The sequence below is a fragment of the Corticium candelabrum genome, chromosome 5 (assembly GCF_963422355.1).
Source record: "Corticium candelabrum chromosome 5, ooCorCand1.1, whole genome shotgun sequence".
NCBI lineage: Eukaryota > Metazoa > Porifera > Homoscleromorpha > Homosclerophorida > Plakinidae > Corticium > Corticium candelabrum.
The window spans coordinates 7,015,595-7,043,222 of record NC_085089.1 but is presented as its reverse complement, the minus strand read 5'-3'; the positions used below and the strand labels follow the sequence as shown (position 1 = coordinate 7,043,222).

The following is a 27,628-nucleotide window of genomic DNA, read 5'->3' as shown; positions in this document are numbered from 1 at the left end:
ACACACACACACACACACACACACACACACACACACACACACACACACACACACACACACACACACACACACACACACATGTATAGAGCTCTGAACGTGGTCACGGCTCATTGCGGTTAAAAAGCTCTCATTGCGGTATCGCCCTCGGACTGTATCGATTATAAGAACGACATGGGCTAGCGCGCTCTATGTCGTACGGTATGTCGGTAGACAAATAGGTTCGCGCATATGTACGAAAGCGTCAGTCTGGAAACTTTTTACCACAAACGGTTGCGTGCTTGTGAGAGGGCCTCGATTTCGGACATGCCACTTGACGCTGGACAGCAGACTATCTCAAAGACAAAGTAGGGAAAAGAAGCGTATAGCTGCACGTTTACCCTACAGAACGAATGTCTGCAAAATCTTTCTGCACAAGTAAGGTTTGATGTTTACTAGAAATAGATAGACATACATATAGTTGCTACAATTAATTAATTTTAATTACTGCATTACATCGTTTTAAAGTTTGAAGACGCCGAAACAATTTGAATTTGATTTTAATCTGAGTGCTAAATTTCTAGCAATGAGAAAAAATAACCATGCAAAGTATACTTACACAACTGACTGATAAGGTTGAGGTCGAGGCGTTCCTTACCTATCTAGCTTACCTAAGCGCGCCTAACACGTTTCTTATAATTACTGGTAAATAAATTGCACCTTATTTTAGGACACTGCATGCCGTTTGATGAGTTTGTGACCAGGACTTCAAATCAATACAGTATGATTTTTTATTTGCAAAGTAATACTGCAGCTGCAGCTGTAGATGATTGTTGGTTCTAATGTTGGTAATACTGCTTAGGAAGAAAAGTGTTATCTCAGACCATTAGGAGACGACCACAAGAAGGCAAGTGTGTGTGTGTGTGTGTGTGTGTGTGTGTGTGTGTGTGTGTGTGTGTGTGTGTGTGTGTGTGTGTGTGTGTGTGTGTGTGAGTGTGTGTGTGTGTGTGTGTGTGTGTGTGTGTGTGTGTGTGTGTGTGTGTGTGTGTGTGTGTGTGTGTGTGTGTGTGTGTGTGTGTGTGTGTGTGTGTGTGTGTGTGTGTGTGTTGGTTACAATGTCGCACGTTAGGATGTTGGGGTCAATACGTCGATCTACAGTTCTCAGAGCTTGCAGGAGATCTTTCTATTCCGCAATTGTTTCCACAAGAACGGTTTTTGTTCAGCTTAGCTAGCATTAGGCTTTGCAAGGCAAATTTCAACATTAGACTGAGATTGTTTCATTGCTGCAGTGTGCTGCACAAATTATAACTACGAACATTTGAGACGCACAATTGCACACAAATACCACTGAAAAACAAATGTTCACACAAGCAAGGAATATTGTTAATTGATGCGGCAAAGCAAACTAATTATTAGATGAATGTGTATACTGAAGATGCTATGTCTCTACTTGTCTACGTCCTAGAGTGTCATGGTCGTGAAATCTTGTTTAAGTTAATTTATTTGCTCCTGATCTCCTCTATTGTACATGTTCCTTGTTGTAAGCTTCTCTAATTACTACTTGCGTTGCTTGTAGTAATCTTTCAGCTTGCCGATGGCTATACAAATCTCCAGGGACGCAGCATGGGTGGTGGTAGTCCGGATAACGAGTACCCAAGTAGTAGTCTCCTCTTACCACGAGAGCATGTTTGTACAATGCTTTATGTGAGAGGGTAGTGTGCAGAAAGCAATCTAATTCGTGTCTCTTTCTTCTGAAGTCGTTGATGCCTTCTTTAATAAACAGAATTCCTTTAAGGGTTTTCTCGACTGCTTCGTGGCAGTGAAAGCAGACGGCAGCATAGAGTTGCCGGTCCATCCCGGCTGCATCGTAGAGAACTCTGGCTGCTTTCAAGTCAATCCTAGCTTGCGCTAGAAACATCTCCCCTTTCTGTCTATCAGGAAATATGGAAATTGAACATGGAAGAGCAACAGACATCATAACTCTATTTGAGGAACGATGAGACGGAGCTGCTCTTCTCAGAGAAGACAGAAACGAATCAGCGCGGCCAAGCAAGCTTTCTTCCTCGTGTTGGCTTACATTTTCTTTTATTAGTTCTATTGCTTGTGCAGCATTAGCATGAAGGTCGTTGGCCTTAGTAGACCATTTCCAGTACATTCTCATGATTACTTTTCTTCTCATTTCACATGGCAGTCTCCTAGCGTCTTCCAGCTGCCTGCGAAGGCAATCTATAGGCTCGTTCTCTTGTTGACATGCAGCTGACTGACCGAGTACAAGAATCTGGTCTTCTGAACTTTCGAGTTGACGATCATCAAATGAATACAGATCTAATGCGGACACTGTCATCTCTTTGTCATTTCCAATGTCAATGACGTATTTGGAATGTAACGCTGAGTTTCTTGTTGCCAAATCAGTGTCACTGCTGCTTTCATCGTAGTCTCTATGCACAACCTTTGCGTAAACAAAGTGTTCTTCTCTCGGTTCGTAGGCAACCCAGTTATCAGGACGGAGGACAGTATCGTCGAGTGTTGGAAGCATTTGGCCTCTGTGTTCATGTTGTACTGGCATTCCAAGCATCACTTGTTGTTGTGTAACATTCTGATGGGACACAGGCAGCTCCTGTTGATCATTTCCTTCATGAATGCACTCAATGTCAAAATTTTCAAGAGCCTCAAGGATATTGCTAGGATCATCACATTCTAGAAGAATCATCAACTCTTTACCAGGTAATTCTGTTTGCAATAATTTCTCAATTTGTTTTGCCAATTGCCCGCGAAAGACAGCCAATTGAAATTTAGGCTGTCGGTCAGAAGAAATAAAGTTTCCGGACAAGTACAGCGTCGCGCCATCGTCATGTTTCTGCAAGAACGATTCTATTGTTCTTTCACTGTTTTCGATCACAACTCCGGAGTCAACGTGCTGCAAATGTGTTCTAATCTCGCTAAGACATCTGACTTGGAGACTATTCTGCAGCACCTCAAGTCCTTGCTGTACGTGGGTAGGCAATTTGTCGGTTCGATACTCGTTTGCATAAATACTGTGAATATATTGAGCAAACTGGTAGGAAGACAATAGATTGCTGTACTTTTCTTCTACTTTCTGAAGCCGTAGATCTTGCACGTCATCGAGCTTGCAAGCAGGATGTAATACTTCTTGCACCAATGCACTGAAAAGTGTCGGTCTAAGACTTTGAGGGAGTAAGCAAATAGTTTCTTCTTTCAGTGGCGACAATTTGCACTCTTGGAGGTTTAACAGAAAATCAAATCCAATACGTTGCGTATATCGCTCGAATTCAGGTTTATCTAAGTAGACTAACTCTGTTGACTGTCGCAAGTGCATGTTACGATCAGGCAAGTACAAAGGAGACAGTTCTTTTATCAAATCCTCAACATCTGTCTCTGTTTGGAGTTCATTCGGGAGCGTCTCGTGAGCATCTAGGTCAAAGCCGGTTGGAGTGCCTGTTGATATCAAGGAGAACAGACCATTAACTGCTGCCTTAATAACAGCATCAGTATTGCCGGTTTCGTTCCAACTCGTATCATGTATGTTTTGGAGAACTTGAGCGTAGCTAGCGGGCGTCACTCTTTCCGTTACCCCGAGCTTTAGGAGAAAGGACTTGTACATTTGTAGATACGATGGAAGCTTGAACAGATAAGGCGGTATTTCGTTTGTCAATTCAATTACCACTTGTTGCGGTTTGACAAAAAGTTTTCTTGATGGAAGAAATATGCAGAAATAGTCAATCAGTGCATCGACAATAATCTTCATTTCCTTTTTTGCATCATCATCTCTGTATGATGTAGAGCGTCGTGTATGTATACCATCCTGGAAGAACTTTTCTAAATATGCGAAGACATGTTGCACCACGTCCACGATAGTGTGTGTATCCAGCTCATCTCTTTCGATGACTTGTTGCGTTACAAAACGAAAATGATCGAGAACCGACTGAACGTTTGGTGTAACTTTTAGTTCTAGAGCTTCGATGGCATCATCAAAAGAGGGAATTGCATAATCAGGAAGTATGGCTGCACTGGTCCAGCAAAGCTGCTCGTTTACTGGTGACGGCATGATAGCATCACTGAAGCTTGTTGCGTGCCGAGTGTTCCGTTTGTAGAATGGATCTGCGAGGTCGCAGAGGGAATTACTGATTTCCCGACATGCAACGAACTTTTTCTCTCTTAGCCACGTGAAGCTGCATCTGTATTCATCAATATTTGAGAAAATATGTTGACACAGTAATTTAGACTGTCGGTTCCAGCTCTCCACATCGGCTTGGTCTAAGTCAGTCCATGAAAGTGCGACTCCTTCCATTCGATCAGCGAGGTTTTCGATAACTTTCCTTGAGCAGACAGTCTTTAAGCCGAGATTGCGAAGAAACTGCAACCAGTCGTCCTCATCAATACAAGAAGGCAAAGGAGGGAAATAATCACTGGACAACATCAGCTCGAAAAAATTATCTGTCGGATCGTAAAAATAGCTGATGGGTTGTACTGTGCCTTCAAAATCAAAACATGCTGTCACTTTTAATTTAGTTCTAACATTTGACCAGGAGTGCTTCCGGCATTCAGCTAAGAATTTGAGATGCTCAATACGTTGATCCATTGTCATTTCTGGAAAAGAAGGTAAAATGCAGTCAATATAGACTTCCTGACATGTTCGCTTGTTGAGCTGTAATTCACTGTACAATGATTCAAATCGAGGCTTGTATTTTAGAAAGACATGATTTGGTCGCGTCGTCCAGATCTCGCATCCATCGTCGACTATGTCTTGAGGCATAACGTAGCACGTCATTCCCGAAACAGGCGACAGTTTGCCATCGGCTGTTTCAAACAATGGAAGGCGTTTGATGAGATCTAACATCTTGTTCTTTATTGGCATCGTAACGGTATTGTCGATGTACTTCAATATTTGTTCAGCTATCTCCACATTCATGGGGGGACACGAAGACTTTCCTGTAAAGTGGTAGTCGAGAGCTTTCAGCACAGACACGTGATTGCTGAGTACGGCAACATGACCGTCTACTGACGAATGTAGTCTGGCAGGCGGCATTTTCGCATGCGGAATTAACACATAGTCTGCGTTCATGAGCTCTACATCTATTTCTTTGACTCCCAACTGTCTAAGTACTTCCTCCATGTGCACGTGTGCGTCGTGTTCTGATGTATAAATCGAGCCAAAGCAGAAAAGTGTATGAAGCAACGAAGCTGGAACAAGTAAAGTGCCATGCTGTGCCGGAACAACAGGCCACCGTTTTAAAATTTCCATAGCATCTTTGTGAGATCCTTCCGATGAGTCTAAATAACGCCATAGCGTCGTTATCCACTTCTTTGTCGGCAATATGTCAACCGTCGAGTTGAGCCATTTCACGTAGCGGGGAGAAGTGATGTGTTGCCAATTGCAACTGTAAATCCCAGAAGAAGGCAAATGCTCGACTAGATGCTGAAGAGAAAACGGTCGAACGACGGTCGCTTCCTCGATAGAAGCGTACGATGACATCAGTATGCTGTGAGTGTCGGGGTGCACAAATAATTGCGAATGGTTTGGTAACAGAGAGCTGTATCGCGATATGTACACGGGTAACTTTGAAGAGAATTCTCTTACATGGTCATTTGCAGTCAGCAAGAGTGGTGCACCTTCCAACTCGTCGAAGTGAAAATCATCTTTTGACACAACGTACTTTAACAGTATCATTGCACTGTTCACTGTTCGAAGGATCGTGTTATCGATTCGTTCTACAGTCAGCTTACAATTGACTTCCTTTTTACGATAGTTACGTAAGAACAGTAGTACGATCGCGGGATCGATAGTTTGCGCTTGAGCAGACTGGTCAGAAGGTTGTGTAAATGGAGGTTCGATTGTTTGTGCTCGAACAGATTGATCAGCAGCGGTTTGTAAGCCACGTAGTACGTGAACTGAAGATGCAACTAGAGGAATGCCGATGTTGAGCAGGATAGTCTTTAGTATAAAGTTGTTTACTCTTTGTTTGTCTGAAGAGTTTATCCTAATTGGTTCAAAAAAGTAGGAAGGTCGAAGGCTCAAAGAATTTTTCGGTTCGATTGCTAGCCAACGAGTCGCCGGTACACTTCGACAGCATGTCTGTTCAAAGTCGGCCAAACGACTCTCTTCTGGGTTTGGTCGGTCATCTTGCGCTGGACTCAGTCTAGGACGGTCCGATGGAAGAAGACAACCAATGTACAGAAATAAAGCTAGTTTCTTACTTAGAATATATTTGTAGACTTCACGAGACAACAATTGCCAGTAAGTTTCTGATGACGAATCGATCCTAGGAAATAGATGGTTAAACCAAGCGAGACGTTTGTCTAACTGTTTCAGCACATCTTCCGTTTTACTCGCTGTTTCCTGCAATGTAACAAACTTTCTTGCTTCTAGCAGGAAGTGACAATATGCCGGGGCAAGTACAAATTGGATGAGATCGTAATTCCATCGTTGTCTTCCTGGAGGCGGGGCATACTTCCTATTTCGTGACTCTTGCCAAAGGGAACGCCTACTCGAATCCAACTCAAAGTGACCATTGACGTGAACAGGTAGTTTCGGTTGGACGGACTTGGGCAATGGCAGGAAACAGTAAGCGCGACTCTGGTTTGCATCTAGCTGCTCGTCAAGAGGAGCAGCAACACCTGATCTCGGAAGAAGCGCCCCTTGACTTGCATAATAGAAATTTTCATTGTACGGATTACCAATACATTGATAGATCAGCCATTGCCGAGAATTCTTTTCTCCGTCTGAGACAACCGTCATACAGTAAGAAGCTTCATTGTGACGTACTTCGTGCTCTGCAAGTGCTGACCATCCTTTAATAGCAGCCGCTAGCTCGGATCGCTTTCGAGTAGCGTCGAGGTCGATTTGGGCAGAAACTTTGAACGAATCAGAAATGCTATTTCTTTCATCAACGACATACAGCTGTATTGAGCAAATGTTGTTTAGAAACAACAGCATATCCGCCGCACTCTCTTTGAATTGCTCAAACAGACGTTGTACGTCTTTGTCTCGAACGGGACAATTACTTATTTCGGAAAATTGAGCCAAAGCGTCCGTTCGCAAAGGAAATCGAAATAACGTCCCGCCTTCGAGTTTGACCCCGAGTATGGTTTGGTAACAATGTGCAATGTCTGAATATTGATGCCAAAAGGTCTTATTTACGTCATGTATTAGTCGACCCGGTTTCTCTTTCGTAGCTCCAGGAACATACCTACAATGTGGGTCGAAAACACAGAAAGTTTCGTTGTCGGTCACAAACGAAGGGCAATCGGTTAGGTGGTAGACGGCATTAAACCCGATGCCATATTTTCCCGTGAGAGTAGGTTCCTCGCGCTTGCTTCCTCTGCCCAAATTCTGAATGCCTTCGATGTCCTTGTCTGTAAACAGTCGATCATTATAAACGCATATGGCCGGTCCTTGCAGATCTTTCCAGTTATCGCTGAACAAAGAATGCGTTCCGTGCTGACGCTTGTCGTAAATGACGTGGAGTACGGTAGCTCCTGCGTCGTCTGCGTTCTGCAGTAACTCCTTTAGAATCTCTTCTCCTTTTGGATAGTCTTCCAAGATATTGTTCAGCCTCTGAGTAAGGTTTTCTGATTGTCCGAACGGCTCTCCAGGAATGTCGCTGGATGACACACGCAGTAATTCTTGCCTTATCGGTCGAACACCTAGATTCAGTGCAAGTCGAGGAGGAATGGTGTCGTCAACAAACGTTACGTCATCCGCATTGTAAGTATCCTTCATCCATGAAGCATCATCGTACATCAAACTAGTGGCAGGCACCAAGCATTTGTCTTTTGAAAGCAAAGGAACGTCAACCGTTTTCCCCAGTTCTGACACCTCTGAGATATAATTAGATGCAAGAACGCCGACTATTTGTTGTACACAAGACAGATCGTCTTCGTCAAGAATGTCACCGGACGAATTCTTTTGCATCTCTTGAAGGGCCCAAATGAAATCTTTACAGCCAAACGTATGTTTTACACCAACGACTTGGAGCAGTTGTCGTACACTTCTCATGGTTTCAGGAACCTCGTAGAGGTACGGTTTTGCTTGGTTTGTGCATTGAAACGAAAGCTGATGAGGCTTGAGTAAACGGTTTTGCACATATATCCAAGGCCGGTTTTGTAGATGATGTACAATACGTTTGACGTCATCTTGGTTCCAGGTAGCTTTGCCATTCAGAATAGTGTAAATGTTGGAAACCATGTCTACCAATTGTTCATGGTATTGTGTGTCTCTCCTATCAAGGGCTTCAAGAACTAGATCTAGTTGCCGAAGTATGAGATCGACTGCGGGACTGCGTAGAGGCTGCAGTGTTCTTGGTAACTTCAACTCAGCAGCCAAAACAAGCGCCTGTGAACCAACGACGTTCCAGTATTTATTGAAAAACAATGTTTCTGCATTTGCAATTACTTTACGACAAGAGTCTGCATGCCATTTGTCTAATGGATAATCGTTCGGTCTTGGCATGACAGGAAGAAAGTCTATTCTCTTCAGTTTGCGAGCTATATCACTTGCGCATGGATCAGGCGTTTTGTTTTCCAAAATCGTGACCAGTTGAAGGACCGCATTTATCCTGCGTTCTCCAGCAGCATCATCTGTTCTAATTAACTGCTCTACAGTTTCTGCTCTGTTCAGGCAATCTCTCCAAGTCAAATCATTTATGGTTTTCATTCCCAGTTTCTTCAGCGCCCACAGCGTAATTCCACGGTCATTGGACGACTGTATAAGGGGAAAATATTCAGCAGGATAAAGCTCGCTAGTCACATCACAGCGCTCAAGTAACTGCTGAGGACTGCGTAGAAGAACTCCATTAGGTAACGTAGGAACAAATTTGGTACGTTTCAATACTTGTAGTAGTGATTCATTCCCGATCACGATTCGTTTCAAGAGCTCAGTGGTGAGGTCGTTCTTTTCACGCAAAGTTACAGCAGTCGTATCAGCGCCACTTCCAAAGACATTGCTAATGAATTTAGCTTCGTCGTTAGTCAAAGAATGCATTAGGAGTTTGTGCGTTGATTGAAGACTGCCGAATACGTGAGCAGGAATAACGACAAAGTTTTCGTAAACACGTGCTGCAATAGAACATGCATGAGGAAGCGTACTTGCAGAGTCAGAAAGAAATAGACATCGACCTAAGGGAAGCCAAGACGACGGCTTCGTGGCTGTACACATCAGTGAACACTCACTAGACCTCAGTTTGGTATAGAATTCATGTACGAGATTTGCCCACATGATAGACATGTTTTCAGAGTTCGGCCACAAACTGTAATAGTTCTCGGTACGAGTTTCTATGATTATTTGTCGTAGCTTATCCATTCCTTTGATAAGCGCTGTGGCGACTGCGTCTTTGATGAGAGCATCGTTCCATTCAGGTTCGAAACTTCTATGACGATCTGAATGTTCCTCAGAGTTGTACCACCACAATCCACGTCTGTTGGCGAGAACAGCAAAGAAGCCGTTAACGTGAAAGGGAAGGTTGGTCAAATTAGACAACGGCAAGCCACAAAATACTTCTCCTTTGGTTTCTTTCGGTACAAAAGATTCGTCGAATTGTTGAAGCTGTATCGCTACACTTCCAAGAGGCATGCAACCTACCTCTTTGCCCTTGCTGCTACTTGCGATCTTCATTGCTTCTTTGCGTCCAATGGCTGTGCACACTAAATACAGCTCAGTTTGTACAGGCTTGTCAACTGGCAGTGTTTTACTGATTTTAATTACAGCCGCTGTTGTGTCTAAAGATGGACTGCTGGCCGACAAACGTTCGCCTTTTATCAGTAACTGGCAGCGACGAACAAGATCTTGGTAAGAAGGAAGACCGGCAAGTTTTGTCAATTGCAACTCCTTAGATTCGACATGTATTAGGCGTTCCATGTGGTCACGACGTAATTCGAACACCTCTACAGAGCGAACGTGATTTAGAAAAAGAAGGAGCTTATTGGCAACTGCCTCTAAATCTCTAATCAGTTGCTTCACTTTTGTGCGGTCACACGTTTCCCTTTTTATCTCGCTTACTTTGGCTTGTTTTTTGGTGCGAAAGGGAAAGCGAAACAGAGTGTTTGTATACGGTACCGAGGAGTCTAGAGTGCAGCCAAATATTCCACAATAAGGTGCAAATTGATCTGGAAAGCGAACGCAGAGTGGCGTCTTTATGAAATCAATTTTCGCACCCGGCTTGGCAGGATTTTGAATATACTTTCCCAAATGTTTTCTGTGAGGGTCGAAAATAGCAATATACTTGCCACTGACGATGCTTGGCACTTCAGTCAAGTGATAAACAGAAGAAAACCCAACCCCGAATCTTCCGATCTTGCCGAGATGTTTACATTTTGTTGCAGCTGCCAATTTAGCTATGTTGACAAAATCATCGTCTTTGAAACTCGCATTGTTATATGCAAGTAAGGCTGGGCCCTGGCAATCAGCCATTCCAGGAGAAAGAAGAGAGGACGTTGGGTGTTGCCTCCAGTCTACCAGAAACTTTACTTCAGTTGCACCAGCGTCGTCAGCGTTTTGAATGAGTTCTTTGAAAATACTCGAGTCGTTCTTGTATTCCTTTAAAACGTTGTTCAAACGAACAGTAAGCGGTTCATGTTGGCCAAATTCTTCGACTTCGAAGTCCAGCTCTTCGGAAGGGGCCAATCGATGAATGAGAGATGGCACACCCAGAGCGTAAGCGGTATCGTGAGGTACTTTACGATGAATCAACTTACAATTACCTACTAGCTTGTCGTGTTTGTCTACTTTGTGAAGCCATGTGGCATCGCAGTAAGTTACTTCTGAGCTTAGAGCCAATTCCAGTCGGTCTTCGGGGCTGTCAACAGGAACGCAGACTTCTTTTTGCAGGGCTACGGGAAGCACGTCTTTGCCTCTAGTTAGCAGATTCAAGACGTGTAGAGACAGACGCAAGTCTTGCTGCACTCTATTCTTTGTAGGAACATGGCATTTTGTAGAATAAGACTTCTGTATTTCTTTCAGTAAAGAAAGTAAGTCCCAGTCTTCCCACCGGTCTTTCATACCAAGGTCTTTGAACAGTTGCACACAGTTTCTAAGATGACTAAAATTTGATGTTGAAAATCTCCAATCTTCTAGTCTGCAGTCACTCGACTTCAAGACAAGTTGAGATAATTGAACTAATCCATATCTGGAGTTTAACCATATCCAATCAATAGATTGCGAATTCCACTGTTTCAGTTGGCTTAGCAAGTACCTATATTGAGGCTGACTCTGTGCTGAACCTAGAAAATCTAGTATCGTGCACATCATGTTTCCAAACCGATCTTGGTCATCATGAGTAGCCACTCTTCCAGCAGCCCAACAATCGACTGCTGTCTTTAGATGCTCAAGAATTTTATCATACGTTAGCGTAGCAAATTTCAGTTTTTGTACTGTCTCGTTTCCGAGAGGCACGTTGAAGTCGGGAAATACTTGTTGACTGCCAGCTATACTAAACATTCGTTCTTGAAGACGTGAAGCAACATACGTTTCGGATGGTTTACTTGTTTTGATGGATTCTGCTTTCCATGGAATCGAATTTGGGTAACTGGGTGGTCGCTTCGTCAGACACGGTAACCATGGTATCTGAGAAAGAGCAGCTGCAAGACTAGAATATTGTGAATATTGCGTCGGTACTTTCTCTTGCAGCTTGATATTCATCCAGGTCTCCTTTGCTATCATTGAAATCAAGCATTTAGCTTTCTCATGGTTTCCTTCACTGGCTTCGTGAGCAAGCGACAAAAGCTCATCGGCGGTTATCGAGCATAGCTTTCTAAAACGCACAGGGCTTAAGTGAATTAGTTTTTCAAGTTGACGATCGGAGGACAGCACAGGTTTTTCACTAAAAATTTTGGTAATGTGCTCTTCATTTCTATCAAAGACCTCTACAGGTGACTTCAAGTCTCCCGATGAGACAGGAACAAATTGCAACCTTTCAAGTGTCTTGAAGATTTGAGAATCTGAGAGGTGTCGATGTTCCAGAATATACTTTGCTAACGTTAATCTTTCAGGAGGCAAGTAGCTATTAAAACATGGTAACACTAGACTTTGGATGACATCTTTGAAAATTAAGAATTGTGATTGAGCAATAGATCTCAGCACCTTGCTCTCGACTTCATTGGGATATTTGATCAACTGCTGTTTGACAAGCAACCGGTCAGGTAGATCAGCTGGACTCGGAGCTATTCTTGCACATAACTCGATCGATGTTCTTTCCGAGCTGTTTCGGAGTTGAAACAACGGAAGTTTGTACAAAACCGATTTCTCTTCGTTACTCATCGACTTGCTGATACCGAGTATCCGAGATAAGTAAGAAAGAAGAGGCTGTCTTGCTTTGAGTGGCAGTTGTATCAGGGCATCCGAAGTGTTGTCAGGTAGTCTAGCCAAGCAGGACAAAACACGATATGGCGGCAAAATGTAGTGGTTAATCTCGGAATGGTTGATCATGTATTGTACGCAGCTGTCCACAACAACACAGCCAAGGCATCGAAGTCCTTCTACCACTTCGTGGCCAAGTTGTAGATTTGTTTCACGTTGTTGTCGAAAAATGACGGGCTTATCTGAAGCCAGTTGCACGAGGCACTTGTTTGAAGGGCACGGAATTATATGGCAGTCTGTAAATGAAGAAAGAATCTCTGGATGGTGATATAGCCATTTCCATAATATAGAAAGCCAGCTGTCGGTAATAACGGGATTCTCCGATGGCCATTCTATTCTGAGCGATTTGCTTAGAGGCAGGATTGATTTAATCAGAACTGGCACTTTGGCAGATGATAGCTGGCGAATTTGGGTCGCTTCCGTCATCTTGACATTGGTCAGGTGATTATATATGTCACCATCGACTGACGAATCTACGAAATGTTTTTCAAGACCGGGAAACAAAGACAAGGGGCATTCATCAGTGCTGATGTAAACAGGGCTGGCTGTTAGATGTCTTGTTTCAAATCTCTTCATTGTACGATCAGCGACTGGCAGGAGTCTCACGCCTTGTAACTCTGAATACGCTTTATCTTGTAGGATATACTTTAGTAGTTCAAGCTGATCGGGACGAGTAAGAGACAGAAGGCTCGTTTGGCCGCGTAGATTATCCCTAACGAATTTCGGACTGAGCCGTTTCATCGAAAAGGTTAGGTCTGACAAGCATGCGTCAACATTGTGCGGGACAGAAACAACGCAAATGCTTTTAGATATCATGACCTGCTTTGCAATTTGCTCCGCTAAGTCGTGCGATGATGCAGCGTGTTTGCATGCATGTACGATCGCTTCCTCTGCTCGAATCCACTTTCCACCTTGTGCATCAGTATACAAGATGCTTTTGCTAGAGAGCAGCGGAAAGAGCACGGGTAGGACTTTTTGCTTCCAGTGCTCTCTGACATTGCTTGGAACAGGCCAAGCACTGTATATATCGTCTAGATCGATGTCCCAATCTGTACCAGCTTGACCAGTGCAAATGTAAATCAGACTGGCGTAAGCGACTGGAAGAACACGCTCTAGGAGAAGATAATTCCATTGTGCTTTAGGGTCGTGCTGCCTGTCTTCTGCAGGCCAACTAAGACTTCTGCGGTCGTCAGCTACGCTGAAAGATCCATGAACATGGAGAGGCAGGCCACACATACTGCTATCGTCATCAGTCGGGGGCAGCGGAAGAAAGCAAAATACTCTGCCGAGCTTAGCCGCATGCTTGGTCTTTTGTCCGACTGGAACAGCGAGCCCAATACACGGTGTCAAATGCAAAGTGTCGGCCATCTCTTGAACATCACTGTCGCTGTTATCAATTCTATGCAACACCATCCAACTTTGTGCGACCGGATCCTCTCCTGGATACGTACAGATTACTTCTGCACGGAAACAATTCTCTACGCAGGTTGTTTGCATAGAAAGATTTTGTGCGCAGTCCAGTAGTTCACCTCTTTTTGTACGCACTTCATTTCTGTCAGATAGTGTGGTTGAAAAGATTATGTGGGGTTCCTGGTTGCCTGGCATCCAGTGATACAACGATATCTTCTCTACAGACTTCAAAAACAACAAAGTGAGATGAGCATCAACTTCGAAAGACTTGAATACAACATCCAATATTTTGGCTGTGTCCCACACACTAGAACTGATTTTCGAATCCGAATCTTCTTGTCTCAGTGGAAAACGAAAGAGCGTTCCGTTATAGTATGTTGACTCAAAGACGTTGCATCTAAAAACGTTGAGTGGTTCGAACTGAGACTTCAGTTGGGGTATCTTCGCATCATCAAAACTGTAACACGCACCACTCTCTCCAGGCCAAACGCGTTTGTGTGGATCTAGAAATCCAATCGTGTTACCACTAACGATTGTCGGAAAATCTAGCAACAAAAACAAGACGATACCCTTTCTTGTTAACTAATTAATATTTCAATCTCCAATAGTTGAAGCGTGCTGTACCTGTCAGGTGGTACACGGAATTGAATCCAATGCCAAACTTTCCAATTTTCAAAGGGTTTTCTCTTTTTACGCTGCGGTTGAGAGACTGAATGCTCGACCAGTCTTCACTTTCAAATAGAGCATCGTTTTGAGCGTACAACGCTGGACCTTGAAATTTAGCAAGAGATGGATGTAACAACGTGGAATTCCCATACGCGTCACTTCTACTGTCAAGGAGAAAGTTCACTTCTCTTGCACGAGCGTCATCTGCATTTTGAATCAGTTCCTATAAAACGACATTCTAAACTGCATGACTACATTGCAATTAATCACCTAGCAAGCAAGCAGGCCCACAGACAGAACGATAGACAGACTCTAGAGAAGAAAAGGGTACGTGTACACACCAACTTTCAACATTGAAACATTTCCATAGTAAGAGGTCAGCAATGAATGGGTAATCAACACTGCGTATAATATTTATTATACATGTTAGAGTAATTTATTTGCTATGGACTATGAGTATACACAATACTTACCTTTAGAATCTGTCCTCCGACGGGATACTTGTCCAAAATACCTCTTAGAAACTCGCATAGTGGTGGTTCAGTCTGTCCGAACTTCTTTCCCTTTTGAAGTAGTTTGTCTATATTGAAAGCAAACAAATCCAAAGCGCAAAGAAAATTAAATTATTTAAATTATATATATATATATATATATATATATATATATATATATATATATAACATGCATGCTACTACTGTGCATGGTGACACACAAGTGTATAACGTGGGCTCGTGCAAAGTAAACGGGTGACATCAAGTTCGAGTCAAACTGGCGCTCTCTAAGAGGTTTTTCGTGCTCCATACTGGTAGTTGTGCTACACTAAAGTACGTTCATTGAATCAAGCATTGCTGAAGGTGTGGCAAAGTTTTTGATCCTGAGCACAAAGAGCGCTCTAGGGTAGGCGTACCTATTGTGGACACTCCCCTGTAATTTGAGTTTCACAATCACTGTTTTCTCTGGTAGCCTGCACGTAGAGACGGGAAAACATGTCCGATCTACGCACCAATGTCTAGGCTTTGTAACTGTACCTGTACGACTAGAATCACACAACGTCAGCTAGCGCACTAGCACAATATATGGGATAACGTCTGTAAACAGCCTGGACGCGGGGTGTATCCTAATTGTGGACATCTTTTTCTCCATCACAGAAAGCGACTGAGCCTGAGTAACAGCTGGACTAGATACCTGAATGGTTGCCTCACAAGCTGGTATTTTGGGCCGCGATCAAAACCATTTTCTATGGTGTATTACCTCTGTGTAAATGGCGTCGTGCCTTTCAAATTTTGCAGAAACCAAGTGTTCTGTCTACGATACAATGCAGCAGACGATCAATCATGTTTAGCTAAATGAACGTCTGAACTGTAAACTGTGGTTCTAGCATCTTTTTGCGTTGCTGGTGGAGCTGATTCAGACGAGGTAGCTTTGACTTTCCACCTATCCTAGGTGAGTTTCTAGGTTTTCATTTTGTGTCTTATTGTTGCCAGATCTAGTAGCAGTGAAGACAGTCAAATGATTACTAATATCGCTGATATTGACATTCTACCCACTTTGTTCGTTCTCATGTCATACCCCATTGTGGCCAGCTGTACTACAGTGTGCGAAATAACGGCCGGACATCGGACATTTACTGACCAAACGAAGCATTTGTCCGGCCATTCGTGATTTCGCCGGACATTTTGGCCAGTGGCGTAGCGGCAGGTGTGGAATTCCGTATGAGCAACCCACTTCCTTGCACATTCCAGTGTCATGTCAACAAACGTAGTTTCCGCAGTTCGCACACGAAACAAACGCAAACAGCCACGCGTCGTAGGTATACTGTACTGTATAGCTGAACGTGTATTTTGTCAAATCCCGGATGTGGGCGCTCAAGCACACACGCTGGGGCTCCGAGGTGCGCAACAAAAATGCAGCGGACAGGCACGGGCCGTACACTGTGAACGCGGCAGGATAGGAAACTCAGAGATACTTGCGTGGTATGTTTGCTGTAGGGGCTATAAGAACCTGAAGATGACTAGGTTGATAGGATAGCAAGAAGTCCTTGAACTAAATAACTGCCACTAGCGTAGCGTAGTGCATGTTCTTGGAACGATTGCAGTTTTCACGTGTAGAGGTATGGCGTATATGCGGATGAAGATGACGTTCCAAAACTCACTGGGTAGAACACGCCAACGGAAGTCAAGAAGGAGGAGGGGCTGGCTGTGCGAGACCGGGCACGCAGAAATTTACGCGGATGGGTTTGTAGCCATGCAGGGCAGAGTCGAGGAAGCGATGAAAGTCTGTCTCTCTCTTCATTGCTATCTTAAACAATGGCCACTTTGTAGTCAGACTTTTTTAGTAATTGTCAGGTGGATTGTACTAATTGCATGCATATGACTCTTTTATCAAAAGCATGCAACATCAAAGAAACCTAGCACTTGGTCAGGCATCCTCGAGCTAGCTGCGGTGGCAAGTGTCCTTTAATTAACAACCTGTTCGTGCAGTGTATTCCAAGAGATTTCGTTTGGCAACACAAATACATGGAAACGTGTACAAACCTCGAATTACTGCGGCAACCCATGATAATTGTCACGAATTGATCCACTACAGTAACCATCAACTACAGATCTGAATGGGGAAACATATGCCTCCACTCAGACCACTTTGTTCCTTGTGCTTGTATACCCAGTGTGGTGGACTCAGATGTTGGAAAAAGATGTGGTGGGATCAGTGTGTGTACACGTTCCCTTGAACATGTCATTGCTACACTCCTCGAGGAGGTGTTGCAAGGTCTTTACTCCCAAGCAGGTGTCCATTGGACCCGGCAAGAATGTATATAACCCTTGTGGTTGAAACTTTTGGACTTTGGTTGTCTCACAGCCTCGACGTTTCGAATCAATTGCACGGAGATCAGCACTGCATAACCACGTGACCGTTAGCCAAGCCACCTCACACCTCCATCAACAGTTGTCCATCAAACTTTGGCTTTATAATTCTAAGATGGTTTAGAGAGACTAGCATTAGAGAGTAGGAAAGATATTTTTGGGTTAATTTGAGATAGTTGTGTTGGGGTTGAGGTTGGGAAACTATAGTAGAATAGAGAAAATGTATTGATAAAAGAAAAAAAAATATATATATGTATATATATGATAAATTGTAAGTGATAAGTAGTATTTGCCAGGATTGGAATGTCCGACCAGATGTTTCTAATGTCCGGCAAATTTTAAATTGACAGGATATGATGACCAGTGGTCAGTCAAAGACTATTTCGCACACTGTACTAGCAGTGAAAACAGCTAGATTTTGAGTGGATTACTGATGTCTAGATCTAGTATGAGTGAAGATATTCAAGTGTTTACTGGACTGAAATTACACGTTCGTTCCATGCACATAATGCGCTTCTCTAGCACGTTAAATTAAAGTCAACGTAACTAGACTCAAAACTTTACCAAGGTACTCGATAATTGCTTAACTAACGTCAGGGCACTTTCATGATCCAACAAAAGATCGATTCGTATACTTCGAATTTGTGGACGTGATGGGAGGAACCTTGTAGGTTCTAACAGTTTCGCAGGTGAATCGTGGTGACACACAACAGAACATGGTTTTGATTGCGGCCCAAAATACCAGCGTGTGAGGCAACCATTCAGGTATCTAGTCCAGCTGTTACTCAGACCCAGTCGCTTTCTGTGGCGGAGAAAAAAATGTCCACAATAGACGATATTCGGGGGGGGGGGCGGAGCTTCTAGAGCATGCGCAATCTCGAGGGTGACACGCTGTACACAAAGTCCACGTTTCCGGGTCTGCTTCTGAACCGTAGATCATCTTGCCGTTGACTAGGCTTTGTAAGTAAGTTCACTAATTACTATTTCGTGCATCTTGTGAGAGACTTTGCCTGCGTAGAGACGCGTAGGAAGCCAATTCTTGAGTACGGCTTCTCGAGGGTAAGAGACTGCTGTTCAAGCTGAAGTCGCCTGATTCACACTCTGAACAGATATACGTGGAGTGGAAGCACAGACTACTCATTGCCTAGAGATGAATTAGTTTGGCGAGTGAAATCATGCCACCTGGGAACCCATTTCGGGTAGCCAAACATGTACGCGTTCCGCGTTGTATCTGGGCAGTCTAGCTTGCTTCTGTATATATGTGATTGGCCAAGCTTAAGTTCTTACTGTGATAACTTGCACTCGATAAGTACACTGACGCGGATAAGAGCACAGTACACGTACTCTGTAGTCTGTTTACAATTAGCACTGCCAGTCTACAAGTCCCAGCAACAGTTATGTCTAAAGTAACACAACACCTACGCACTATTCCATAGCTGTAATGTCTAAACCAGAAAGCAGAGGCTGTTCTACCTCATTTGCAGTTGATCAAGACATGTGTATAGTAGTGATCTCAAAATTGAAGATGTTAGTTGTCAAAAATGTCACTGAGGCGCTGAAGCTGACGGTTTACGTCCGATAATTGAACAGCAAGCAAATGAAATAGTGGAACTTCAAAACAAGATTAGAGTTCTCGAGCAAGACCTTGTATCTACAGAGTCTGGGTTGCAAGGAAAGGCATTCTCATGATAAAATCAAGTCTTACTCAGGTTTTGTGTAGAGAAATGTGCTTGATACAGTGTGGAGTTCGACTGAAAGCAGCCAAGACAATTTCTCTGTATAGCAAACAAAGAATCAGGCCAAGGTACATCAACTGATGTGTAAGCTCATGAGCTCACCGCCTTCCATGACGAGTTGGATAAGCTAGACAAACTTTTGCTGACTCTAGTTCGACAAGATACATAATTTCACAGTTCCACAGTTCAAGTAGTTTGCTAGATGGGGGAAAAGTACTAGTTTCAGCCACACAGACAGTGACAGTGCGTCACGTTCGGTTACCCCGAATGGGTTCCCCTACCACACAATCTTCATCTGACAAAACTTCCATCACTAAGCAATGAGTAGTCTGTCTTTCTACTCCACGTGTATATGTTCAGAGTGTGAATCAGGCGACTTCAGCTTGAACAGCAGTCTCTTACCCTTGAGAAGCCGTACTCAAGAAATGGCTTCCTACGCGTCTCTACGCAGGCAAAGTCTCTCACAAGATGCACGAAATGATAAGTAGTGAACTTACTTACAAAGCCTAGTCAACGGCAAGATGATCTACGGTTCAGAAGCAGACCCGGAAACGTGGACTTCGTGTACAGCGAGATCGGTGAAATGTGCGTGTTACCCTCGAGATTGCGCATGCTCTAGAAGCTCCGCCCCCGAATATCGTCAATTAAGGAACACCCCCGTTTGAGCTGTTCCCAGACGTTATCCCGTATATTTCGCTAGTGCGCTAGCAGACGTTGTGCGATTCTAGTCGTACAGATATTGTTCTAGAGCTTAGACATTGGTACGTACATTGGACATGCTTCCCTCTCTCTCCGTTGCAGGTTACCAGAGAAACAGCGTTGTAGCTCAAATTACAGGGGAGTGCTCACAATTAGGCACACCTACCCTATATTACGCGTGCTGTTACTGTAGGTGATGTACAGCGACGAAACGGACATCTTTCGAAAGCACGTGAGTAGGAAGAGCCATGTGCTGAATGTAATACGACTTACAGTCTGTTCACATGCATAATTCGCGTTTTTAGATTCGTTGCCGCCCATCTAATAGAACACACCACACCTCCGTTAGATCCTATTACATTCCAAATGTAACACGAAACCGGGTTGAAAACAATTCTTGAACGTACCTAGCTTAGTCATTGTGCTATACTAATTGTGTTTTTTTTGTACGTATATACATTGCACTAGCTGTCGAAGCTACACCTAGATCCAGGCTGCTTCGCTTATGGAGTGAGAGTAACAATTACACGATGCTACTCTATCGGTGGCAGAAAGGGGCTGGATGGTACATATAATCTACACAATGCCGGTATAACACACTCAGAACTCGACTGTAATTACGTAAATTGCAGAATGAAAGAACACCAGTCTTTTTATTTAGATAGAAATCCGAGACATCTTGCTGAGGCACGTGCTAAGGGGTTCGACCCCACGCATACATCTTTGAGGGGACCCGATTGAAGTCATGTTCTATAGCTATCTACCCATGTTGTGCGATCTACCTTGGAGACTGTATCTTTGATCATTCATGTCTTCTGCAAACGATTTTACTTGAACTCTATTGCATTTGTAGAACTGTAAGAGACGACAAACTCGACTTAGGACTTTAGATGGCATGCTGAGTAGTTGCAAACGAATTGCTTACCTCTCAGTTTACCTTTTAGAACAAACGCTAGAGTCTTCTGCAACCAGTTGTCTACTGCTGCGACACACACGGTCTGGTAGACCACGTGAGAATGTTACCACGTGACAAACCGGAAAATTGTTGCACAATTGTATTCTATTATGTGTTTACACGGCTGTACGTCATTATTAGTAGCCGGAAAGTAATTTAGTTTTGGTCCAAATAGTTATACGTCTATACAAACGCATGCATGCAGTATATGGCTGCCAATGTTTTGTTGCGTACAGATGAGATCTACTAGAGACTTTTTCACTCAAAAATTTATAATTAGTATGGATCATGTAAAATTAATTAGTGCTGTAGTATACGTTTGACTAGGATTTACAGGGTTTCGGTAGCCTAGATATCTTCATAGTCTCGCATGGCCAAGCAAGACTAGAATCTCGTAGATAAATAGTGCTATCATTGAAATTTCAATGTCTACACGTTTACTGTACAATCACGGATTTTGTAAATTAGTGTTATGTGTACAAAATGCACTTAGAAGTCAGAGGATGATCGCGTGATCGATCTAGTGATGGCCGCAGGTGGAGACGACGTCTGGGAAAGGCGTGTAATGAAGAAACTTTGAGACTTGGTTAAAGCCTTACGTCCAAGCCTTCTGTTAGATCATCTACGTGCTCGTGAACTGCTTGTTCCTGAAGAGTACCGTAGACTACAAGCAATATTTATTACTAATGACGACAGAAGAAGAACGGTCGCGTGAGCTTATCTTCCAACTAAAGGAAAAACAGCATGCTCTGATTTCTGCAACGTTATGAGTGAAGTAGAAGGCCAAAAGCATGTTCTAACAGATATACTACAAGAAAGAATTCGTCCTAAGCCTGCCAAGCGTAAACTGTCACCTCAACGGTCATCTTTTGATTTCAGACAAACTCGGTCTCGAGCAGCCAAGATCAGCAAACCATCCGACAAAAGGGCAACGTTTGACTTCAAATCTGAGTATGAAGCAATAGTTAAACCTCGAGAAAATGCTCTTAGAAGAGTATGCCAGAATCTGTTTGGCACCGACCCAAACGAAGAAGTTCGTGTATGGTGGAAGTGGAAACATTGAAGACAGCCACTAGGTATCTAGCATTAATTAGTAAAAGAAATTTACTACAATCACATAGATAGTAGCGTAGACGTAACAGTGAGAGGTCGACAAAGTTGCATCATAACCCTAGCGGAGTGATGAGAGATTCTGGGAACTATACTACAGTACTAGATCTGTTTACCATGTGTATTGGTGTTTTATTTAAAATTAGAAAGTTATAACATGTATAGATATTAAAGCGTATCTTCTGTTTCTACTTGTTGTCTCGAGTGTACATACTAAAAGTTTTGGTGGTGGACAGCGGTACCGCCCTCGGACTATCGACTTCATTTAGGCGCGACCCATGGGCTCTAGCGCGCTTTATTCTCTTGACATAATTATGGCAGTTGACAAAATCGGTCCACGTTTACGAAAGAGTCAGTCGGGAAACTTTTTCTGAAGAAACATGCCATAAATGGTTGCCTGCTGTGCCTCGATTTAGGACACGCGACTTGACGTTGGACTGCAGATTATCTCAAAGAAAAAGTAGGGAAAAGCTGCACGTCTGCCCTACAGAACGAATGGACTTTGTCGGCAAAAAACTCTCTGTACAAGTAAGATTTGATCCTATGAGTCCTAGAAATAAATAAATATATTTACTAGTTGATTACAATTAATTAAATAATTATTGTATTACGTTGTTTTATACAAACTTATCGCTTGCAGGCACAGATGCAATTTGCTGTTTTTGTTAACACTTTAACCCGAGTGGTAAATTTCTGACACCAAATTAATAATTATTAGTAATTAGAGTACCTACACATTTATGTGTAACTATTTTACTGAGGGGTAAGTATCCAGTCAGAAGGCGTGCCTTCTACCTAGAGTCCCGGATCTAATATCGGACACTTCCTAGTCTCGGTCACTCGTTCTCTGCCAAAGAGCTGCAGCCAGACCTAGCTGATACGCTAGCGTCATAGCCCTACTGGATAGCAACTAGGTAGAGCGGGTCACGTCAGCATCCGTCGTAACGTTGCTGCTGTAGAACTTGAAAACTGATCGCACCTATTCTCGGTCACAGAGTATCATATCTCGGTCAATGCTTGCCATCTCGTTTCTACAACTCCGTTTGAGACGCAAGTCATCTCTGTCGATTGGCTCACTAGATGGCTTCCTTTCGCCAAATTGTTGGTTTTGTCTTGTCAACGTTAACCTCTACTCTCGCAGACAACGAAGATGACTTACGGGACATAATCTCGGTCACCTGATCTCGAGTGATTTTCTCTCTCCAGACGCAGATCTGAGGCGGTCTTTTGGCTAATGTTATAGTCATCACCGCTGGCTACTATACCTACGAGGTGATGTTGTTGCTCATGGTACTGTTGCTACGGCAGAACGTGAAATGTGAGAGACAAATACTCGGACATCCGGGATCAGTCGCTTTCATCGCGTTTCTACAAGCCGAATTGAGACGTTAGTCATGTCTGTTGAAAGGTTCGCTTTGGATGTTTATGCCACTGAATAGCCGGTTTTGTCTCTTCAGTTTTTACTGTTGCAGGGCGGTGAGAAAGGTGATGGCGTACGGGACATAATCTCGGTCAGGCGATTTTGAGAAAGACGGGTTCCTGAGTAGGTTGTATTGTGCGATTTTTAGTCTACTGTTGTTCTAGAGCTATATTGTCACGAATGTGTCTGTCTAACTTACTATTTTTAGCACTTCAAACATACAACGTGATGACTCTGAATTTTCACATTTTGTTGGCAGTTAACCAGACAGTATTCCTACCTGTTTCTACATTCTTGACTGGCAGATATAATGATTCTTTATCTTGGATGAGATGATTGATGATTTTATCAAGTAGAATTGCACACAAACTCCTTTTTAACATCCCTAGGAGAGGTATGCTGAGAACTTATGAAAATGGTGACATGTTGCCAAAGAGAAAACAATCTTTCTCATGACACAGTTCTGAGTCTCATGACACAGTTATGAAGTTGTGAGAGAGAATGATAATTAGTCCAGTGAAGATATCCAAGGAACCATCCATGTATAGAACTAAGCAGTGCATGTTGTTGATAATAACTGACGTAGCTAAAATCTTACAATCAACAAGATCGTAGTACACAAGTTTACAAGTATGCAGAGTCCTGGCATACTGAAAAGGCATCTTGTGATATTCAACTCGTGCCAGAATGGATTCAATGTAGACTCCATGATGCTAATCTACCAGTCACAAACTTTGCTAATTAGCACTAAACCAGATGTAGTAAATAAAGGTTATCTTAATTATTATTCAAAAACATAGTTTAGACAGAACAACTAACGTTTGCCAACAGAGTCTATCTAGTAGAATCTGCTATAGTTCTACAAATTCACTACAAAATATTTTCAATCAGCCTTAGTCGACTGCGACCGTAGGTACAATGCCCAATGAAGGTAAGACCACTTACCTGAAAGCTGTAGAACCCAACAAGTGCGCTCATACTGTGACCGAGATTATGTCCCGTAGGTCGATCATCTTTTTCACCGTCCTGCAACAGAAAAACTAAAGAGACAAATCCGGCTATTCGGTGGCCTAAACATTCAAAGCGAACCTTTCAACAGACATGACTAACGTCTCAATTCGTCTTGTAGAAACGCGATGAAAGCGACTGATCCCGGATGTCCGAGTATTTGTCTCTCACATTTCACGTTCTGCCGTAGCAACAGTACGATGAGCACTAACATCACCCCGTAGGTATAGTAGCCAGCGGTGAGGACTATAACATTAGCCAAAAGACCGCCTCAGATCTGCGTCTGAAGAGAGAAAATCACTCGAGATCAGGTGACCGAGATTATGTCCCGTGAGTCATCCGTCTTCTTCGTTGTCTGCGAGAGTAGAGGTTGACAAGACAAAACCAACAATTTGGCTAAAGGAAGTCATATAATGACTCTTTCCATTTGATCAGCAAGCTCTTCGAGAACATTCTTGGGGCAGACAGTCTTTATACCGAGACTGCGGAGAAACTGCAACCAGTCGTCCTCGTCCTCATGGGTACAAGAAGGCAAAAGAGGGGGAAAATAATCTTTGGGGAAGATCGACTTGAAAAGATTATCCGTCGGATCGTAAAAATGACCAATGGGTTCTACTTTGCCGCGAAAATCAAAACATTTCGTCTCTTGAAGCTTTGCTCTAACATAGAACAAGAAGGGCTTTGGGCAATCAGCTAAAAATCTAAGATGCTTAATACGTTGACCCATTGTCATTTTGGGAAAAGAAGGTAAAATGCAGTCAATATAGAGTTCCTGACATGTTTGGTTGCTATTGAACTGCAATTGACTGTAAAATGATTCAAATCGAGGCTTGTATTTTAGAAAGACATGATTTCATCGCTTGGTCCAGATTTTGCATCCATCGAGGACAATGTCTTGCGGCATAACGTAGAACGTCATGTTCCCAACAGGCGACAGTTTGCCATCGGCTGTTTCAAACAATGGAAGACGTTTGATGAGATGTAACATATTGTTCTTTTTTAGGGTCGTAACGGCATTGTCGATGTATTTCAATATTCGTTCTGCTGTCTCCACATTCATGGAAGACCACGACGTCCCGTCTAGATAGAGGTAGCTGAGAGCTTTTAGTACAGACACGTGATTGTCGAGTACGGCAACGTGATCCTTTACTAACGAGTGTAGTCTGGCAGGTGGCTTTTTCGTACGTAGATTTAACACACGGCTGCTGCATCCTGCGTTCATGAGTTCTACATCTATTTCCTTCACTCCTAGTTGTCTAAGTATTTTCACCATGTCTGCGTCGTGGTCTGGTGAATACATCGAGCCAAAGCAGAAGAGCGAACTAAGCAACAAAGCTGGAACAAGTAAAGTACCATGCTGCGCTGGAACGACAGGCCAAAGCTTTAGTAATTCAATAGCATTTTCTTGTAATCTTTCCGGCGACGCCAAATAACGCCAGAACGTCGTTATCCACTCCTTTGTTGGCAATCGGTCAACCGTCGAATCGAGCCATTCCACGTACCGGGAAGTGATACATTCCCAATTCGTCGTAAATATCGGGGTGTACAAATAATTTCTGATGGTTTGGTAACAGAGAACTGTACTGCGATACGTAGACGGGTGACTCTAAAGCGAATTCTCGTAGACAATCATGTGCAGTCAGCAAGAGTGGTGCACCCTCCAACTCGTCGACTCGAAACTCATCTTCAGACACAACGTACTTCAACAGTATCACTGCACTGTCTACAGTTCGGAGGATCGTGTTAACGATTCGTTCCACATTCAGTTTGCAATTGATGTCCTGACTACGATGATTACGCAAGAACAGTAGTACGACTGCGGGATCAATTGTACTCTCTCGAACAGACTCTTGTACGGAAGCGGAAGACGCAACTATAGGAATGCCAATGTCGAGCAAAATTGTTTTCAGCATGTAGTTGTCTACTCTTTCTTCGTCGGAAGTGCTGGTCGTTGATGGAAAAAAGTAAGAAGGCTGAAGACCCAACCAATTCTCTGGCTCGATTGCTAGCCAACGAATCGTTGATACTCGTCGACGTCTTGTCTTGTCAAAGTCGGTCAACCGCTTTTTTTCCGGGTTCGGTCGGTCTTGCTTCAATGGACTCAGTACAGGACGGTCTGATGGAAGAGAACAACCGAGGTATGGAAATAAAGCCAATTTTTGATTTAGGATGAAGTTGTAGACTTCACGAGACAACAATTGCCAGTAAGTAAAGCAAGACGAAACGCTTCCAGGAAATAGATGGTTAAACCAGTCGAGACGTTTGTCTATCTTTGTTAGCATACTCTCGGATTTACTGTCTACTGTTTGCGGTGTAACAGACCTGGTCGCGTTTAATAGGAAATGAAAATAGGCAGGAGCGATTACAAACTGAATGAGGTTGTTGTTCCATGCTTGTCGAGGAGAAAGTGGCACATGTTCTCCTTTCCGTGAGTCTTGCCAGAGAGAACGTCTAGACGGGTCTAACGCAAAATGGCCATTGACATAGACAGGTAAACTTGGTTGGACAGATTTAGGCAATGGTAAGAAACAATATGCGCGACTCTTACCGGCAGGTAGTTTTTCGTCAAGTGGAGCAGCTATACCTTCTCTTGGAATAAGCGCCAGTTCCCTTTCTCTAGACCAACCATCAGACCTACTACCGATGCACTAATAGACGAACCATTGCCGATGACTCCTTTCATTGGATGATTTAACAGTCATGGAATAAGAAGCTTCTTTGTGATGTGCTTCTTCTGGTGACCATTTTGCAATAGCAGCCGCCAATCGCTGCCGTCTAGCATCGAAGTTAATTTCTGCAGAAACTTCAAACGAATCAGAAACGCAGCCTTGTTCATCAACGACAGACAACTTTATTGAGCAAATGTGGTTTAGAAATAATAGCATGTCCGCTGCACTTTCTTTGAATTGCTCAAATAGAAGCAATATGTCTGTCTCCAGAACGGGATCTTTACTGATTTCAGACCATCTAGCCATAAATTCTGTTCGTAAAGGAAATCGAAATAAAGTACCGTTTACGAGTTTTACGTCTGGCAAGGTTTTGTAGCAGTGTGTGATGTCGCTGTATCGACTGACACTCCAGACGTTCTTTCTTACGTCGTGTATCAGTCGACCTGGCTTCTCTGGTGTAGCTCCAAGCATAAATCTACAGTGTGGGTCGAAAACACAGAGAGTTTTGTTGTCGGTCACAAACGAAGGGCAATCGGTCAGATGGTAGACGGCATTAAATCCGATGCCATATTGACCGGTGAGGGTAGGGTCTTCGCGCTTACTTCCTCTGCCCAAATTCTGAATGCCTTCGATGTCCTTGTCTGTAAAAACTCGATCATTGTAAACGCATAGGGCTGGTCCTTGCAGATCTGTCCATTCAGGGCTAAACACAGAGGACGTGCCGTGCTTACGCTTGTCATATATGACA

General features: G+C 43.3%; 2 protein-coding genes and 1 long non-coding RNA gene across 3 annotated transcripts; all 3 read right to left on the bottom strand.

Moving 5' to 3' along the window:
• Positions 1 to 1,318: 1,318 nt before the first annotated feature.
• On the bottom strand, positions 1,319 to 5,109 carry LOC134180338 (sacsin-like). Its single transcript, XM_062647473.1, has one exon. The coding sequence runs from the start codon at positions 5,057 to 5,059 to the stop codon at positions 1,496 to 1,498; it is 3,564 nt and encodes a 1,187-aa protein (XP_062503457.1). The 5' UTR covers positions 5,060 to 5,109; the 3' UTR covers positions 1,319 to 1,495.
• LOC134179657 (sacsin-like) lies at positions 5,071 to 20,680 on the bottom strand. The gene is made up of 6 exons (XM_062646593.1): positions 20,501 to 20,680; positions 14,896 to 15,002; positions 14,381 to 14,645; positions 7,441 to 14,301; positions 5,207 to 7,389; positions 5,071 to 5,130 (listed from the first exon to the last, which is right to left on the bottom strand). Exons 1-6 carry the CDS (start codon positions 20,613 to 20,615, stop codon positions 5,071 to 5,073), a joined length of 9,591 nt encoding a protein of 3,196 aa, XP_062502577.1. The 5' UTR covers positions 20,616 to 20,680.
• Positions 18,321 to 19,593, bottom strand: LOC134180455 (uncharacterized). Its single transcript, XR_009970002.1, has 4 exons — positions 19,521 to 19,593; positions 19,122 to 19,462; positions 18,989 to 19,058; positions 18,321 to 18,934 (listed from the first exon to the last, which is right to left on the bottom strand). It is a non-coding gene; the product is annotated as an uncharacterized LOC134180455 (long non-coding RNA).
• Positions 20,681 to 27,628: the final 6,948 nt, after the last annotated feature.

Coding starts and splice junctions, on each gene's coding strand:
- LOC134179657 (XM_062646593.1), bottom strand. CDS start 20,615: ATGCCATCTAAAGTCCTAAGTCGAGTTTGTCGTCTCTTACAGTTCTAC. Junction 14,646..14,895: donor TCGGAGGACAGATTCTAAAG/GTAAGTATTGTG, acceptor GTCGTTTTATAG/GAACTGATTCAAAATGCAGA. Junction 14,302..14,380: donor TTCCGTGTACCACCTGACAG/GTACAGCACGCT, acceptor TTTTGTTGCTAG/ATTTTCCGACAATCGTTAGT.
- LOC134180338 (XM_062647473.1), bottom strand. CDS start 5,059: ATGAACGCAGACTATGTGTTAATTCCGCATGCGAAAATGCCGCCTGCC.